Source organism: Triplophysa rosa, linkage group LG10 (assembly GCF_024868665.1).
Source record: "Triplophysa rosa linkage group LG10, Trosa_1v2, whole genome shotgun sequence".
Lineage (NCBI taxonomy): Eukaryota > Metazoa > Chordata > Actinopteri > Cypriniformes > Nemacheilidae > Triplophysa > Triplophysa rosa.
In genome coordinates this window covers 13,525,185-13,542,441 of record NC_079899.1, presented here as the reverse complement: position 1 = coordinate 13,542,441, position 17,257 = coordinate 13,525,185, and the positions used below count along the sequence as shown (strand labels likewise).

General features: G+C 36.5%; 1 protein-coding gene across 1 annotated transcript; it reads left to right on the top strand.

Annotated features, from left to right (window-relative positions):
- The first annotated feature begins 563 nt into the window (after window positions 1–563).
- Window positions 564–17,257, top strand: itpka (inositol-trisphosphate 3-kinase A). The gene is made up of 7 exons (XM_057344810.1): window positions 564–1,342; window positions 5,133–5,232; window positions 11,608–11,821; window positions 13,469–13,673; window positions 14,383–14,481; window positions 15,042–15,113; window positions 15,465–17,257. Exons 1-7 carry the CDS (start codon window positions 917–919, stop codon window positions 15,666–15,668), a joined length of 1,320 nt encoding a protein of 439 aa, XP_057200793.1. The 5' UTR covers window positions 564–916; the 3' UTR covers window positions 15,669–17,257.

Here is a 17,257-nt window from a genome sequence, read left to right as displayed (position 1 = left end):
TGTACTGTACTGTACTGTCAGAAACTCACAATTTCCAGTTAAGGTTAATTCCATTGTTAAGAGCTGAAAATCTGCTTTAACTTCCATTATTTGCATAGCCTCGTGGGATTTCTTAAACGTGTAATATACATATAACCTAAATGTAATTGATAAATCTAGAAACTATAAGGTATACTTTTATTTTTATATAATGTTTTATAATAGAACAGTTGTTGCATAGGAACGAAAAAGGATCACTTAACTTTACACTTAATAAAACTATAAACGGGACTTTGCATGACTTTCACCTATAGGCCTACACTGTAAAAAAATCCGTAAAAAAAACGCATAAAATACTGGCAGAAAATTACCAGTACATTTTCCTTTATTTTACGGACATTTCCGTTAATGCTTAAATGCAATGCAAGATGTAAAATACAGGTAAGACAACTGTAAAAATGAATACGGAAAATTCCTTCATATTAATACAGTATGTGCCCTATTTTTACGGATACGCTTAATATTTTAAAACAGATTTCTGGGGATATAGTTTGACGAATCAAAAGTGTAGCTACTAAAACAGCAGCATGGCAAAATACTACACAGAATAAGGAAATATGATATCAAGCAAGTCAAACAAATTAAGTCAGGAAGAGAGGTGAAACGCTTCAAATGCGGAAGATCAGGCTTCACAGTTTACAGTAAACCGTGCTGAGGTTCAGCGCTATTTACAGGGCTTCCCTAGGTGTGAATTGACGTCCACGCCGTAAAGGTAAACACAATTATCTACATAGACAATTTATTATATAACTTTAGGTAAATAAATCCGCTGAACCGAAGACTTTGCGTTGCTAATTCATTTACACTGGAGACTTCCCACATATCAACCCGTGGCCCCTCGGGCAGGGGGAATTAACCCAACCCTAAACCGGACTCGATGCCTAAAGAGAGGCGGAGGTCGCTGAGAGAGGCGGCGTTCTCCCGTGTGTCTCCTATTTGCGACGGATCGTGGAGAGGAGGAGTAGGACGCGAAGGAAACTTTTCATCCACAGAGATTTGTGATGATCAAACACACATGGCGGAACAGTGCAGCGGGCCAGCGGGCTCAGACGTAAACCCGGCGAGAGAGTGCCTGGTGCCGCAGGTGACCATCACTTCGGATGGGGACTCACGGGTGATTACTCAGGAGGATCTGGAGGAGGAGGTGAACGGACGGCTGCGTCGCAAACTCTCAAACTCATCCCTGTCGTCCAATGGCTCCTCCACGGCGTTCGAAGAGTCAGAGGATGACATCCTCAGTGACAACGAGACCAAAAGCAAAGGGATCGTGACTCTGGAGCATTTGGGCGACTCGGTCAGAGAGGTATGTCATATTTTATAGACTAGAGGATCACGTTCAAGGTTTTAAATTTGGGTAGAGTAGAGGTATCACGTTCACTACGACTTTTTCAGATGTTGTCTGTATCACAATTTACGTATATAGCGTATGAGGAGATATTTGAATGAGAAAACTGAAGTCAGTGTGTTTTTAATACTGTATATTTACAAATCATGAGCCAAATATGATGCCAAATGGCTTAAACCCTCACACATTAGCATTTACATAAAAATATAGTATTAAATGTAAAAATTGTGCCCCACCTTTGTTCACCAGATATGTCTATAATATTGCATCTGTGTTGTAATTAATTTATTTGGTGAAGTTAAATTAAAAACTCTTTGGGAGAATATTGGACTCAAATATAAACTCTATACTGTAAATCTTTTTTTAAACAAGACCAATCGAAACCTCAAAAGAGAACGCAAGACTAATAATGAGGAACTCTTGTGTTACAAACTTATTAAACAGAAGTTACAGAAGAAGCATTTTTCTTGATAGCTGTAGAATTCCTTTTGCTGTAATACTGATAAGGCAACAGTCAGACAATGTCAATGTCATTTATCGAGGTTTGCGTGTTTTTTTACGGAAGTTTAACATTTTCTCACTACTCTAGCTTTGTGTTACATTTTTCGTTCAGCATTGTTATTTTTGTTTATGTTGGTTTCAATCTGCCCGTCTTTAATTCTGATTGTGAAAGTCATGTGTGGTTGGCACATGATCAGTATGTTGCAAACTATATGAGAAATGACGGTCAGCATTACTGGAAAGATTGAGGATTCCTCTGTCTTTCTAACGGGAGTCTAAAGAATGAACTACTGTAACAGATGCTGCGTACCTCTGTAAAAAGCATAACCGAAATATCAACACTGTTTACAAAGTAGGTTGTTCTGAATTTTTTGTCGGAGTTGTGTATTTTTTGTTTGCATTCATCTACTTCAGGGTGGTTTGAGTTAAGCAAATATTACAAAGATAAACAGGCTGTGTGCCAAAGTTGCCTTTTTTATATGCATGCTCTCGCGTTGTTCGTTTCTGTAACAGGTGAATTGTTCTTCTTTATGATCCTCTCAATCATGTTCTGAAGTAATGACCTTTGCAAACTGTTTTGTAAAAGAATGCTGTTTGTGGATGTGACAAGACATTTAGATGATTTCTGAATGACTCATTATTTAGAGATAACAGCAATTGAGTTTGTGGTGCATCCTCAAAATAATCATTTTTGTCATCATTTATTGACCCTCATGTTGTTCTAAACCTGTACATGACTCTTCCCTCTGTGGAACACAAAAGAAGATATTTTAAGAGATTTCTCAGTGTCATGCATGTTTGGAATGATGTGAGGTTGAGTAAATGAACCACCCTTTTAATAAATTGTAATTTCAATGCATTCTAAGTTAGTTTGGATAAAACCATCTGCCAAAGACATAAGATGTAAATTAAAGAATCCTAGAAAGCTAAAAGGAAGAAATAAAAAAGAATTAAACACACATCTGACACACACAAAAATAATAGCTGAGCATATGTAATAAGTCATCTAACATTTTGTTTTTTACTACTGTCGGGTCTATTTTGAATGGATGTGATACATACTGTGATCCTCGACTCATTCACAGCCATAGAAGGCGTTCACAGTCACTGTACTTTAAACACGTTGAGTCTTGTAAGTCAAGAGGCCATGTCTGCATAGCATCTACCCTTGCCGTTTTGGAAAGTTACACACCTTGCATTGAATGAACTGATCTATCTTGATCCTTTCCATCACACTAAAAGTCAAACACTAATGACACTGGTCACTGAAAAAGGCATTCATTGTTTTCAAAAAGAGAACGTGTGTGCGGACTGGTTCCAGACACCTATTCTGAAAAGCCGCCTACACGCACAAACCACATACAGTGACAAACAGTTATATTTATCAGCTCATATCAAAACATAAACTTGATGTCACTTGACTTGACATTTAAGCTGAGGACACACTGTCACAAACAACACGTTTCCTCCGCCACAAAGGAACTAAAGGTCAGTTTTAACTTGGCTGTTATTTTAATCTAAAAGCACTTTTTCCATTTTTCTAACTATATACTGTAGATAGTTGGATAGATGTTGTCTAACAATCTATATATATTTTCATTTCTGTACATATACAGTATATGTATGTGTAATTGTAATTACCTAATTTGTTTACGTTTTGTTTTTTATTAAACATATGATAGTCTCTGTTTATTCAGGATAGACTTTTTGCTGTTTAATAGAAACATGTCACACTTTTATAACACTTGATTTGTAGTTGTTTAACTGTTGGTACTATATTGTTTGCACTGTCTGCATGACTGTCCAGTTCAATATTTAGTTATGGGCGTGTTAGAAATGTGTGTATGCACAACTCTACAAAGTGCAGGACATAGCCTTTGGTTTATGGCTTTTTCAGTATTTATCCAGGGCTGTACACATTCTGCTTGACATTAAATATGATGTACCCTTTGGATCTTTTCCAGTGTTTAAAGGAATTTGTAAAAACAACTTCCCAATGAAAGACTATAATAGTTGCTATATGCTTGTTATTATAAATAAAATCGTCTATTGAGTTCTTTTACCTGAGGGTGAATTGTTGTCAAACCTGACTCGATACCAAAGCTAGAAAACAAGTGAAACAAAAGAATTACAGGGTTTTTTGCCTTATCACATGGAAGAAAAACAAACACTCTTTTGCAGTTTAGCTACACCCTTATGATTTCAACACCGCAGTATCCATTACATGTTGGGAACACTAAATCCTCTAAAGAGCTAATAAATTCAAGTTGCAGCTTAAAAAAGATATACATTGTAAAATAAAAATGAATTATTATCAACTGGTTTTATTTTAAGGCTTACATGCAAGATTCATGTTGTACATCAACCCTTAAATGAAGTAGCTGGTAAGTGCACCTTAAAGGGACAGTTCATCTAAAAATAAAAAATCTGTCTTTATTTTGTTCTGATGAACACAGAAAAAGATATCTGGAAGAATGCTTCTAACCAAACAGTTATCGGCCACCATTGACTACCATACCACAATGCTGGTCAAAAGTGCCCCAGAACTTTGTTTACATTCTTCAAAATATCTTCTTTTGTGTTCAACAGAACAAAGAAATTTCTAAAGCAATTTTCCTACTATGGTAGTATTATGGTAGACCTCGGGGTGAGTAAATGATGACAGAATTTTCATTTTTGGGTGAACTGTTTCTTTAATAAAGTACAAGCTAATAGTTTATAGTACTGTATATAAGGGAAAAGTAGTTTAAATAAAGCAAGACACAGCAGTGCTATGCAGATCTCACTACCCAAATTAACATGAAATGGTTTCCAGAATGCTCATTTGAAATGGGCAGCAAATCAAATGCCTGCATGTAATGGACTGAAGTGCTAAAGATTTCCGAGCCTCACAGCTCAAACCGAGACTGTGTGTGAGTCAGAGTCACACAGTAAAAGAACATTGTGCAGTGCTTGAGAAAACGCTTGGCTTTTGGTCACTGGCTGTATTTTTATAGGATTCATTGAGCTTATGGTTGGGAACAAAGATGAGCTTGTGAAATTTTATCTCAGGTGTATTTAAATCTTTGTCTCCCAGTCTTAAAGTGAACAAACTTACATCAAACTTTGTCCCTGGCATATGGGGCATCAAGCCCCCGAATGCCTCCGAGATGTGCAGTATGTCATATACAGTCAACAATAATTATTATAATATACGTTATTTATGTTTGATTTCCATCATGAATGATTATTCCTCATTATGTTCCAGCTAAACAATACCAGGTGGAAACTGAAGACCATTGTTCATTGCCATTTGCTGGCTTCAAATCCAAAGCGACTGTCCTGGGTTCAGTTGGCAGGGCATGAAGGTAAGATAAAAACGGTGCACTTTAATATATCTATAATATATGGGACTGTGTTGTTTGTTGTATTGTAAATGTTAGTGTTTTAACTGAAAACACTAGGGAGGTGGAGTCATAACATTTTTAGGGAAGTGGTAATGAACAGGTTTATGTAATGACCCCTTGCAGAGACTATCAAGGATGAAAAAGGATCAACACTGTTTAAAGTCTGAAGTTAAAGGGCAGATCCCTCCAAAATTAAACTTCTGTCAGTATTTACATTCTCATGTTATTCCAAACTCATTTGTGTAAACTGACAGCCTCAGAAGAAAAACGTAATTCAGATTTTGATTGACATGAAAGGTTAGTAAATGATGACAGGATTTTCATTTTTGGGTGAACTGTCCCTTTAAGAACTGATAAAAGCATGTGTGCTTCAGTAGCCGCATTTCGACAGCCGGGCCAGGGCGAGCCAGGGCTTTCATTGAGCTGGGCTGAGCCAGTGGCCTCGGGCTTCTGGCTGTGGGGCCAAAATATTTTGCGTCTCCACAGGCCGGTAGCATGGCAGCGCTGCTCTAAAACCCCGCCCTAAACACACCTCTCCGGAGCAAACGTCACGCAACCCCGCCTATTCAAGCGGGAAGAAGCAGGAAGTTTAGACAGGAGAGAAGCTGGATCGCAATCTAGTCAGACTTAGTGATGGGAAGTTCGGATCATTTTACTGACTCGGACCTTTGAGTCTCGTTCAGCAAAATGAACGAATCTTTTTTCGAGTCATATCGTTCATTTTAGCAAAATATAATTAAAATGTTACATGTTACTTTCCTAACACATCTACTACTTATGCAAACGTTGATCACATTACAAACAATACAAAACTATAATGCTATAAGAAACAGAAAAGATTAATTCATTGTTTACCTGGGTCTTTAGTCTATGATTAGCTCACCACACCCAGAGATGGGGACAAATACATCAAAAAGTATTTAGTTACAAATTACAAATACTTACTAATAAAATGTATTTAAATAAAATACAAAATACTGCTGTGAAAAATGTATTTAATTACAATACAAGTAACTTGTAATTTGAAAATACTACAATTTTTTTTGTACAATAATTTTTACAAGCAATCATTTGAAGTGCGAGAGGTACAGTGGAGTTAGATACACAACAGAAAGAGGGAAAGATTCTCTAAACAGCAGTCCATCAAACACTCAGATTTTAGCAACACACTTACAGTGAGGGAAATACGTATTTGATCCCCTGCTGATTTTGTAAGTTTGCCTGCTTACAAAGAAATGAATTGTCTATAATTGTTATGGTGGGTTTATTTTAACTGATAGAGACAGAATTTAAAAAAAATCAGGGGGAAAATGTTATATAAAGGTTATAAATTGATTTGCATTTCAGTCAGTGAAATAAGTATTTGATCCCCAGCAAAACATAACTTTGTACTTGGTGGAGAAACCCTTGTTGGCAAGCACAGAGGTCAGACATTTCTGATAGTTGGTCAGCAGGTTTGCACATGTGTCCGGATACATTTTAGTCCACTCCTCTGTCAGTCTTTAACGTTTCTTGGCTGTCGCTCAGCAAATTGGAGTTTTCGCCTCCTTCACAGATGTTCTATAGGACTAGGGTCTAGAGACTGGCTAGGACATTTAATGTGCTTCTCCTTAAGCCACTCTTTGGTTGTCTTGGCTATATGTTTTGGGTCTTTGTCATGTTAAAGGCACATCCACGACCCATCTTCAGTGATCTAGTTAAGGGGAGGAGGTTCTCGTCCTAGATTTTACGGTACATGGGTCCATCCCTCAGCCCCTCAATGCGGTGAAGTCATCCTGTATACCTGTAGCAGAGAAAAAGCCCTAAAGCAGAATGTTTCCAACACTGTGCTTCTCTGTAGGGATGGTGTTCTTGTGGTCATAGTCAGCATTTCTCTCCCTCCAAACACAGGAGTCAATTTTGGTCTCACAGCAGTGCCAGCACTTTCGCCAAAGCCTTTTCTGAATCATTTTGATGTTCATTGTCAAACTTCCACAATTGTATTGTCATTGTGTTGAATGTCTGTACTAGAAGCTTCCAACACCAAAGAAAATTCCTTGTGTGTGCAAGCACACTTGGCAATAAAGCTCTTCTGATTCTGATTCTGATTCAGACGAGCCAGGCGGGCCTTCTTGGGCAGGAGGACCTTGCGGGTGCTTCAGGATTTCAATCTATTGTGGCATTGCGTGTTACCAATGGTTTTCTTGCTAACTGTGTTCCCAACTGTCTTGAAATCATTAACAAGCTTCTTCCGTGTAGTTCTGGGCTGATCTTTAACCTTTCTCATGATCATCTTTACCCCATTGGGGAAATCTTGCAGGGAGCTCCAGAACAAGGGCATTTGATAGTTATTTTGTATTTCTTTTATTTCCAAGTAATGGCACCAACAGTTGTCTCCTTCTCACCAAGCTTCTGTCTGTAGCCTATTCAAGGTTTGTGCAGGTCTACAATCTTGTCCCTGACATCCTTTAAAACCTATTTGGTCTGGACCATGGTGGTGGAGAGGTTGAAATGGAAGATACAGATTCTGTTGGCAGGCATCTTTTATATACATAACAAGCTGATTTATGAGTACTTTCTTAAAGTGACAGGACTTATCTGTGGTCCATATAGGCACATAACCAATATGTGGAGCTAGAATTCTCGCTAGTTGGTAGGGGATCAAATACTTATTTCACTGACTGAAATGCAAATCAATTTATAACCTTTATGTAAAAAAAATTTCCCCTGATTTTTTTAAATATTCTGTCTCTATCAGTTAAAATAAACCCAACATAAAAATTATAGACCATTCATTTCTTTGTAAGCAGCAAACTTACAAAATCAGCAGGGGATCAAATACGTATTTCCCTCACTGTACGTGCAGGCCTTCACATCATTTTAATATTATCATCATTATTGATTTATCTCATTCTCCCGTGACCTACCCACAATTGATTAGAATGTTGTTTTTTATTACTTGAAACACCCGCGAGTATTACTGCAATCCGGCATGACTAGACAACACAAATCAGATAAATTCTAGCTATTTGCGCTAATTATTTGTCCTATGACTTTCAGTGAATGATTCCTGATAGTAGATTTTTAGTTGTGTTATTTTTAACACAACTGTTTTTAGAGTGTACTGTATAGTATGTTTTATAGACAAATGACAGGTGTACGTCATCTACATCTTCTCTCAGACAAGAGAGGATGATTAAACTGATTTCCCTGGAAACAGTCAGGTATGCATGTAGGATCACTTTAAATCTAGCAATGAATGTCTATCTGTTTTTCTACAGCACATCAATAACTTCTAAATTTTGAAAGGTTTTAAAGGTATACTTAAACATGCCTTAAAATATTATCAGCAATTTAAAAGGATACTTCACCCAATACAGTAATGAAAATTTTGTCATCATTTACTCACCCTCAGATTGTTCCGTGTAAATGTCTTTGTTCTGCCGAACACACAGGAAGATATTTGGAAGAATGTCAGATCTCATTCCCATTGACTTCCATAGTATTTATTTTCCCTACTATGGCAGTAAAGGGAAATGAGATCCGACATTCTTCCAAATATCTTCCTGTGTGTTCAGCAGAACAGAGACATTTATGAAGAATAAAATGATATATTTTAAAATGTATTTAAGTATTTTAAAATACAAAATACAGTCTCTCAAAGTATTTAATTACAAATTACATTTGACCTTTTTTGTTAAGGAAAATACAAATTACAAAATACTCAAAAGTAATTAAATACGTATTTCAAATACATGTAATTGAAATACTGCCCATCTCTGACACCTCTTATCTGACAAATCCTCGGGTATCGTTCGTTCACGACGTGACAGCTTCGTAAGCTAAACCAATGCAGTCAGAGCTGGAAAGAGAATTGATTAGTTCATCTCCCGAGTCTTCGTGTTTGAGTCGTTCGTTCATCACGTGACAGCCCCCTACGCTTTACCAATGCAGTCTGAGCCGGAAAGAGAATTGATTAGTTCACCTCCCGAGTCTTCGGGTTTGAGTCGTTCGTTCTTTTGTCACAGGACCCATAGAATGTTGCGCAATGCGCATGCGCGACTGGACGAATCACTCCCCGAGACGATTCGTTCTTCCCGAGTCACATTAAAGATTAATCGTTCAAGAACGACCCATCACTAGTCAGACTCATTACCAAACAAACATGACGGAGAAAACAGAGGCGGCTTTTTGTTGATTTCTCTTGGTTAAAGACGAGACAGCAAAATAAGACGATGGAGGTTCAGCGGTGTTTATGCAAAAGCTTATATAAGAGCGCGATCAAGCAGCAACAACACTTGTAAGATATACAGTATCTTACGTACAAATAAATCGTTTGGAATAAGGTTTCGGTCTACTGGGACATTCTAAAACGCTTAACTTGAAAAACGCTTAACGTACCTAAACAGCGATCAAGGAAAACCAAATTTCTGTCAAACTTTCCTTGTACTAATCACTTGCTGCTGTCAAAAGAACGACCTCTTGGTCCGCGGATAAACGGCAACGCCAATTAGCCTACTGACGCAATAGCCACGCGAGCATTCGTGCCACAAGAACGCGCCGTATCATCTCATTTACATTTCTGTCCCTTTTTATCAGAGCTTTTAGAAACATTTGTGCTGTTTTGTTCTAGTTTGCTCCACAGGCTATTCAGCTCGATGTAACAACACTGAAGCCAGGAGTTAGCAACTTTATTACCTTTCAGCCTCATTTCTTAATATTGGTTTCAGGCAGGGCATGAGTATAAAGTGTAGGCTACGTCACTTTTTAACACAATGCACGTGGCTTTTGAAGCATTAATTACAACTAAAATTACAGAAATTTGTCTAAGCCACGTTAAGCTGTTTTCTCCGAACAACAATCTCGGAACAAGAGCTCGTTCTTTTGACAGCAGCATGTGTTTATTAGAAGTAAAATTTGACATAAATTTGGTTTTCCTTGATCGCTATTTAGGTACGTTACGCCACGTTAAGCTGTTTTCTCTAATAATGGACTTCTATGGGGGAGAAAACGCTTAACGTGATATTGTTCACTTTATCCGCGGACCAAGATCTCGTTCTTTTGACAGCAGCAAGTGTTTAGTACAAGGAAGGTTTGACAGAAACTTGGTTTTCCTTGATCGCTGTTTAGGTACGTTAAGCTACGTTAAGCGTTTTTCACGTTAAGCGTTTTAGAATGTCCCGGTCTACCTGTGCTTTGACTACACTCAGTTGTTTAATCCAATTGCTGTTACATTAGAAAATATCATTATAACAATTTTTTTTCTAGCTAATGAACGATAAACCATAGGCTACTGTCAGACAGTTTCTGGCGGATAATGTTTGACTCTTGATCGCAACGCGGGTTTTATGTCAGAATTAAAGACTGTAGCGGTCGGAAAGCGGTGTGTTTACGTCGAGATATTATATATGTAACGATTATATAAATCTGAGCAAGCTGACAAAATATATGCTATACATCGCGGACACGAGCACACCTTCATCCTTCAGAGAGAGCATCCAGCCTTTGCTTTGCGTGAAAAGACGTTCGAGAATCATTTTAGTGACTGGGAACACTGCAGCACAGCACACAAACGGAAAATAAACATACCTTATCGTTATCGTCCGCTGGTGTGGACGCAAATATAGTAAAAGTTATCATAGTTATATTGTGAACGGTCCTTATCAGACAATCATTACAGAATATGTGACCATTAAGAATGACGTTTTTTAATCAAATCTTTAAATAACCCACCCTTTGTAATAATTGTATTCCTTTCTTATTTGTTTCTTATTAACATAAACTTTTTTCGTTTCGCATTCCCCTCTTACTCTTTTAGCAGAGTATGGCTTTTATTTTCCTTGTCATTGCATTAATTTAATTGCAACAACAAAATATTTTATTGGAAGATCTTACTATTTTATTTTATTTTCGTTTCTTTCTTTTTTATGCTTGATGTGTGCTGTGATTATTCGTTTTGTAAGGTCTGTGTTTAATATAAGCAAATTTCATTGTACTTTTTGTAGTTTTGTGTGTTTTTTTATTAAGAAAGATACAAATTTAATATGCAGTTATTTGTTCGTCTTTATAGAGTAAAACGCGTGTCTTGCCGCTGCCACGGTTCCTATGACTCAGATAATCTCCGCCTTTCACCTTAACCACTCCTCAAGCTGGCTCGCTGTGGCCCAAGGTTTTCGTCGGGCCAAAAACCCCTGGCCGTTGGCCCTGAGTAAGCCCCGGCGAGGCACGCTTAGGCCCCAGAAACGCGAATGGCCCTGGCACGCACTAGCACGCCCGCTTCTGGCTCTATAGTGGAAATGCGGCTACTGTGTTGAAGCGCTCCAGTGGCTCCATGTCTGTGTTTGTGTTTCTGCCCAGGCAGCTTCAAAGCGGCAGATGAGGGCTCCATACTGAAGAAATTCTCTGAGAATGAGAAGCTGTGCTTTGAGTGGCTGAAAGATGATGCTTTAAATTCGTTCGTGCCAAGTTACTATGGAGTGGTGGAGAGAGACGGAGAACTCTTTCTGAAAATGAAAGACTTGCTGGCTGGCTTGGAGTCGCCAAATGTCATGGACTGCAAGATGGGAATGAGGTAGACTGATGAAAAGACCGATGAGCTTTTACCACACCACATTATATTTCACTTATATTATTATTGAATATTTTCGCTGTCCTTTTGAAACCTTGTGTGTCCAAATTCACTATTTTTCAGGAAATGGAAAAAACACTGTACTTTGTAAATGATTACATACTGTGTTGTCAAAGTTGACAAGCATAACATAACATAAAGGGTGACTAATAATAATGATTCATGGCAAAAAATAAAAATCACGAAATATGGAGATACAAGGTTTCAGAAGGACAGCAGAAAAATAAAACCTATAACTGATCAATCCAGTGGGGTTTATGTAGTATATTATTTTTAAAATATTGATTTAGTTGTGACAAAATCCACAATATAAAGGAAAAGATTTGATGCAATTAATTTTTTTATAAAATGTAAATATAATTGAAACTATTCAATTATTCAACAATTAATTTACACTTTAAAATTATATACCTATAAAAAATAATAGAATAAAAGAAATATTATTTCATTTTATTATTATATGATTTATATTTATTATTACATTAAACTATATTATATTATTTACTATTAAAACCCTAAAAAGAAAGTGGTTAACGCTTTAAAGTGTGTAAAACACTAGAGCAGCTCACAGATTTCAGAAATGATTTGTACTACAGGAAAATCTAACGCAGCATTTTCGATTGTGTGATTCTCTCATTTGTATAGTAACACACTTGACGAGTTTATCTTGTGTGAGGTGGAAAACTAGACCTGCTAAACACCTGTTTTGGTTCTCGGTCTGCTTCCTGTCAGGGTAGTGGGGCTCATGAAGAGAGAGGCCCTCTTACAGCGAACAACAATTAAAACCACTTCCTGTGCATATGCAGTCAAAATGACATGCATTCTTACAGAGGTAGACTCAGGGCGTCCCTGAGGGCTTCCTTCTCACAAACGTTTCATGCCTTCTACACACTGAGAGACGTTGTGTATGAGGAGTCCCTCTGTGACTTCCTTTTCTTGCACACACAGGAAGTCAAGTAAAGTTCAAGGACAAAATTAAACTAATCTTAACACAGCCACTAGTTTTAACCTAGTGGAGACCAGTGTTGGGTGTAACTAGTTACTAAGTAATTAGTTACTGTAATTTAATTACTTTTCCCACGGGAAAAAGTAAAGTAAGGGATTACTCTTATTTTTTCTGTAATTTAATTACAGTTACTTCTGATGTAATGAAACTAAATACTTTGTGTGTGCAATAGTAGAATTGACGTCAAAATTCAAAGTCTAACTTTAAAATCCGTGCTTTAATGTATATTTCTCACATTTCTAATACTTTGTCAGTTAATAATACTACTTAATGTAGTTTTATATTATTTATTTGAATAAATTAAAAGAGCCGTTTCATGTCTATCTTTGAATCACTAATCAAGGTTGATATAGGATATAGAAAGTAATTAGTAATAATTAAATATTTTTTGGAGAGAGTAATTTGTACAGTAATCTAATAACACTATTGAATATGTAATTAGTAACTAGTAATTAATTACTTTTTCAGAGTAACTTGCCCAACACTGGTGGAGACTAGCCATTAATCTCCAGTTGGTGCTAACTGTCCAATTTGAATTCTGAAGGAATGTTTTCTTTCGTTCGTTCGTTCTTTCTTTCTGTTAGGACATACCTGGAAGAGGAACTTGTGCTAGCAAGGGTGAAGCCAAAGCTACGTGCAGACCTGTACAAAAAGATGCTAGAAGTGGACAGTTCGGCACCTACAGAGGAGGAAATGAAACAGCAGGCGATAACAAAACCACGCTACATGCAGTGGAGAGAAAGCGTCAGCTCTACTAACACACTGGGGTTTCGTATCGAGGGTATAAAGGTACCCACATTGCCTTATAATTTGCAGCTCATTAAAATCATTTTAAACAAAGGTGTACTATATTAGAGCTTGCTTCTGGGCTACCCAGAAACCAAAAATAACCACATAGAAACACTTACAAGACTCCTTATTGCATTGTTCTCCTAAGTATTACTCATTTTCTTTAAAAAAAGAAATCTGAATTTCATACTGACACCTAGTGGTGTGGAGGTAGCATAACATAAAAGCGGGTTTTATAGCACAGAGACATATTGGTCATCCATTATTATTTTGCTCAATAAAAAGATCCTGATCTTTTTTTAATAGAATTTTTGGTAAGACTTTACTTAAAGCCTTTAGGTATAATCCATTATTAAGTGTTATTAAATGGTATAATGCATTATAATTGTTCATTATGTGTGTTGTAATACATTAAATGTTGTTTCAAAGAATTACAACTAAAATAAAAATACGAAGTGTAACAATGAATTTATAAGTGTTAAAATGTATAAACCACACTTACAATTATTCATGAGACATTATAAGGTGCATTAAAAGGCATAATTAATACATTAAAACTAATTTTATAATACATTTATACAGTACATATATGCTTTTAAGTAAAGTGTTACCTAATTTTCTCCTTGTGTACTGTAAATGTAAATATTTTAACACAGCTTTTACTTGACTTGATTTTTTACAAATGACCGATACATTGTTCTTATTTCAGAGGGGTGAAAACTGCAGCACAGACTTTAAAAGGACACGGTCAAAAGAAGATGTCACTAAAATCTTCAGGGATTTCTTCGGAGGCAATAAAAACATAATTGTGTGTTACTTCTTGAAAATTAGATCAACCTGTTCTGTTATGTATGCTCATGTTTTCATTTTTAGTGGCGTATTGAAAATTACACTGCAAGTACTTTTTATCCAGACGTTTACATGGGTGCATTTAAGGAAATAGCTCACCCAAAAATGAAAATCCTTTTATTGTATGACTTTCTTTTAAAGAAAGCATTTATGAGTGTTTTGCAGAACACAAAGATATTTCGATAAACATTGATTTACATTGTATGGACACAAAACCACAGAGACACATCTTAGAATATCTTATTTTGTGTTCCTCAGAAGAGTCATGTACAGGTTTTGTACCACATGGGGGTAAATAAATGATAGAATAATTATTTTTGGGTGAACTATCCATTTAAGAACTTGGTACATTGTCAGTCAATTAAACTTAAATACCGTATGTGTTTTAGCAGAAAAATAACAACAGTTATGGAAGCAGATATAGGCAGATTTATAGTTTAAACGTACATCCTTGAATGTTGAAATTTTAGCTCAAGTACAATTATTGATTTGTGCTATGCTTTCTATTTCACATGACAGAATTCTTATATAACAAGACTTGAAGATATTAAACAGGCTCTGAAGAAATCAGAATTCTTCAAGAAACATGAGGTAAAATAATTATGGGTTTCGGATTATAGTTATTACAAATTTCTAATAAATATTTGAAAAGAATTAGACTATATTATTTATAAAAATAGTTGCATTTCAATTAAAGTGAATTTCAAATTCATTTTAACAGAGTGAAATTATAAATAATATTTGTTTACGTTTCAATCTTTGTGTAGTATAATTTAGTGATTTTAACAGACATGTCCCTCAGTTCTGGTGCCAACAATTTTGCCAGTAATTAGGTTTTATCTTAAATGTAGTTGTTACAAAAAACAAGTGTGTCACTGGACACCAATTTGCCAAATTATATTATTTGACCCATCTCATAAATGTTCCATTCTTGTCTTTAAGGTCATTGGGAGCTCACTGCTGTTCATTCACAATCAGAAAGGGAGAGCTGAAGTCTGGGTTATTGATTTTGGTAAAACCACTCCTCTCCTGGATGGACAGACCTTGGATCACCACAGACCCTGGACTGAGGGCAACCGAGAGGATGGATACTTATGGGGCCTTGACAACCTGCTGCAGATTCTTGCCTCACTGGCCAGAGAATAGTCTTATGACTTTTCGTTGCAAACTTTACCTTTACTGTCTGGGGTGACAGCCGGACGGATGGTGATAGACACTTACAGTACAAACTTCTTGCGGTGCATTATGGGGAAGGGGTGAGAAAATCCATTACTTTACAGTATTAAGCTGTAAAAACGTTTCACTGTCAGAACATAATCATGGTTTGAAAAACTCAAATTTCTTTAAGTATTGCAATTTATCTGACATATTGTCTGTATTGTGTGCATTTGATGTACACTGCCGGTCAAAAGATTGGACACACCAAATATGTTTGTATTATTGCTATTTTTACTCTTTGTAAAAAACAGTCGAATCTGAATTATGATAATTGTGTTGCGACCAAAAAGGTGTTAAAGTATGTTGTACATTAGCTTCTTCAAATAATTGTCTAGCTCTGCACATTCTCTCAACCAACATTCAGATTCACATTCTGTGAAATGTGTCCAAAAGTTTGGCTGGTAATGTAAAGCTGAAACCTGTCAAAATCAATTGTTTGATATAATTTCTATTCTTTATATAGGAGAGACTTACCTGTACACAAATGGTTATATGCAACATAGGCCCAACAAACACTAGTCAGTCAGCCGATGTTGCAAATCCAGGTGCAGCACATTCATAGCAGCAATAAAAGTACAATTTCTTGTACAATATGATATTTAGTGCTTTAACTGCAGTGTTCAATCTGGGGTGGTGTTATAGATTATTCTTTTGATGATTGCATGGGTTTATTTTATAGGTGTTTGATATAAAGACCTGGGGTGCGTTTTCCAAAAGCATAGTTAGCCTAACTATGGTCGCAAGTTCCGTCGTTTCAGCATAGTTCAACGATTCAAGTGGAACTACAGGTCTAGAGCTGTGGTTAGAAGCATAGTTCCTTATTAATATGACATGTAGACTTACATACATCATGTTTTTGAGCAAGGTAAGCAAGCACATGCAGCGCATTCTATATCCATCATTCCAAATATACACATTTAATTTGACATATTTTAGATTGTCAAGAGAATAGAAGCGTTTTTTTTTTAAGTGCGCATGCGCCGGTGCCTGCTCTGCTCTAGGACCCTGGGGAATCCCTGGGCAGAGTTATGTAGGAGGAAACTTATGAATGAGTTAAATATCCTGAAATAAAACAATAGAGAGCAAAAATAAGATAACACATTTTTTTCAGATGCAGTGTACATTATTACAGCAATAATATGACATTAAATTGATCTAAACGGGTTAATTAGAAGACGGTATTACTCCACCACCCTTTGTGACGTCATCAACTATGTTGTTTAACCAACGTGATTCAAACGACAGATGTGCGACAAAGTTACTATGTTTAAATGTTAACAGTCGTGAGTAGTTAGTTAGTTTCTCAAACGATGCATTGTACTATGGTGGTTAACCAGCGAGTAATGTTGTTGTTTGGGAAACGCACCCCTGGATAGCAATTTATCTGCACATCACCGAAAGTGTTTTTATTTTATGGTTCACACAAACTTAAAATTGTGACACTATTTTTTGGAGTGGGTGAGTTTTGTTATAGTGTGTTCTATGTGCCGTGTTTACGACAATAAAACATCTGCTCA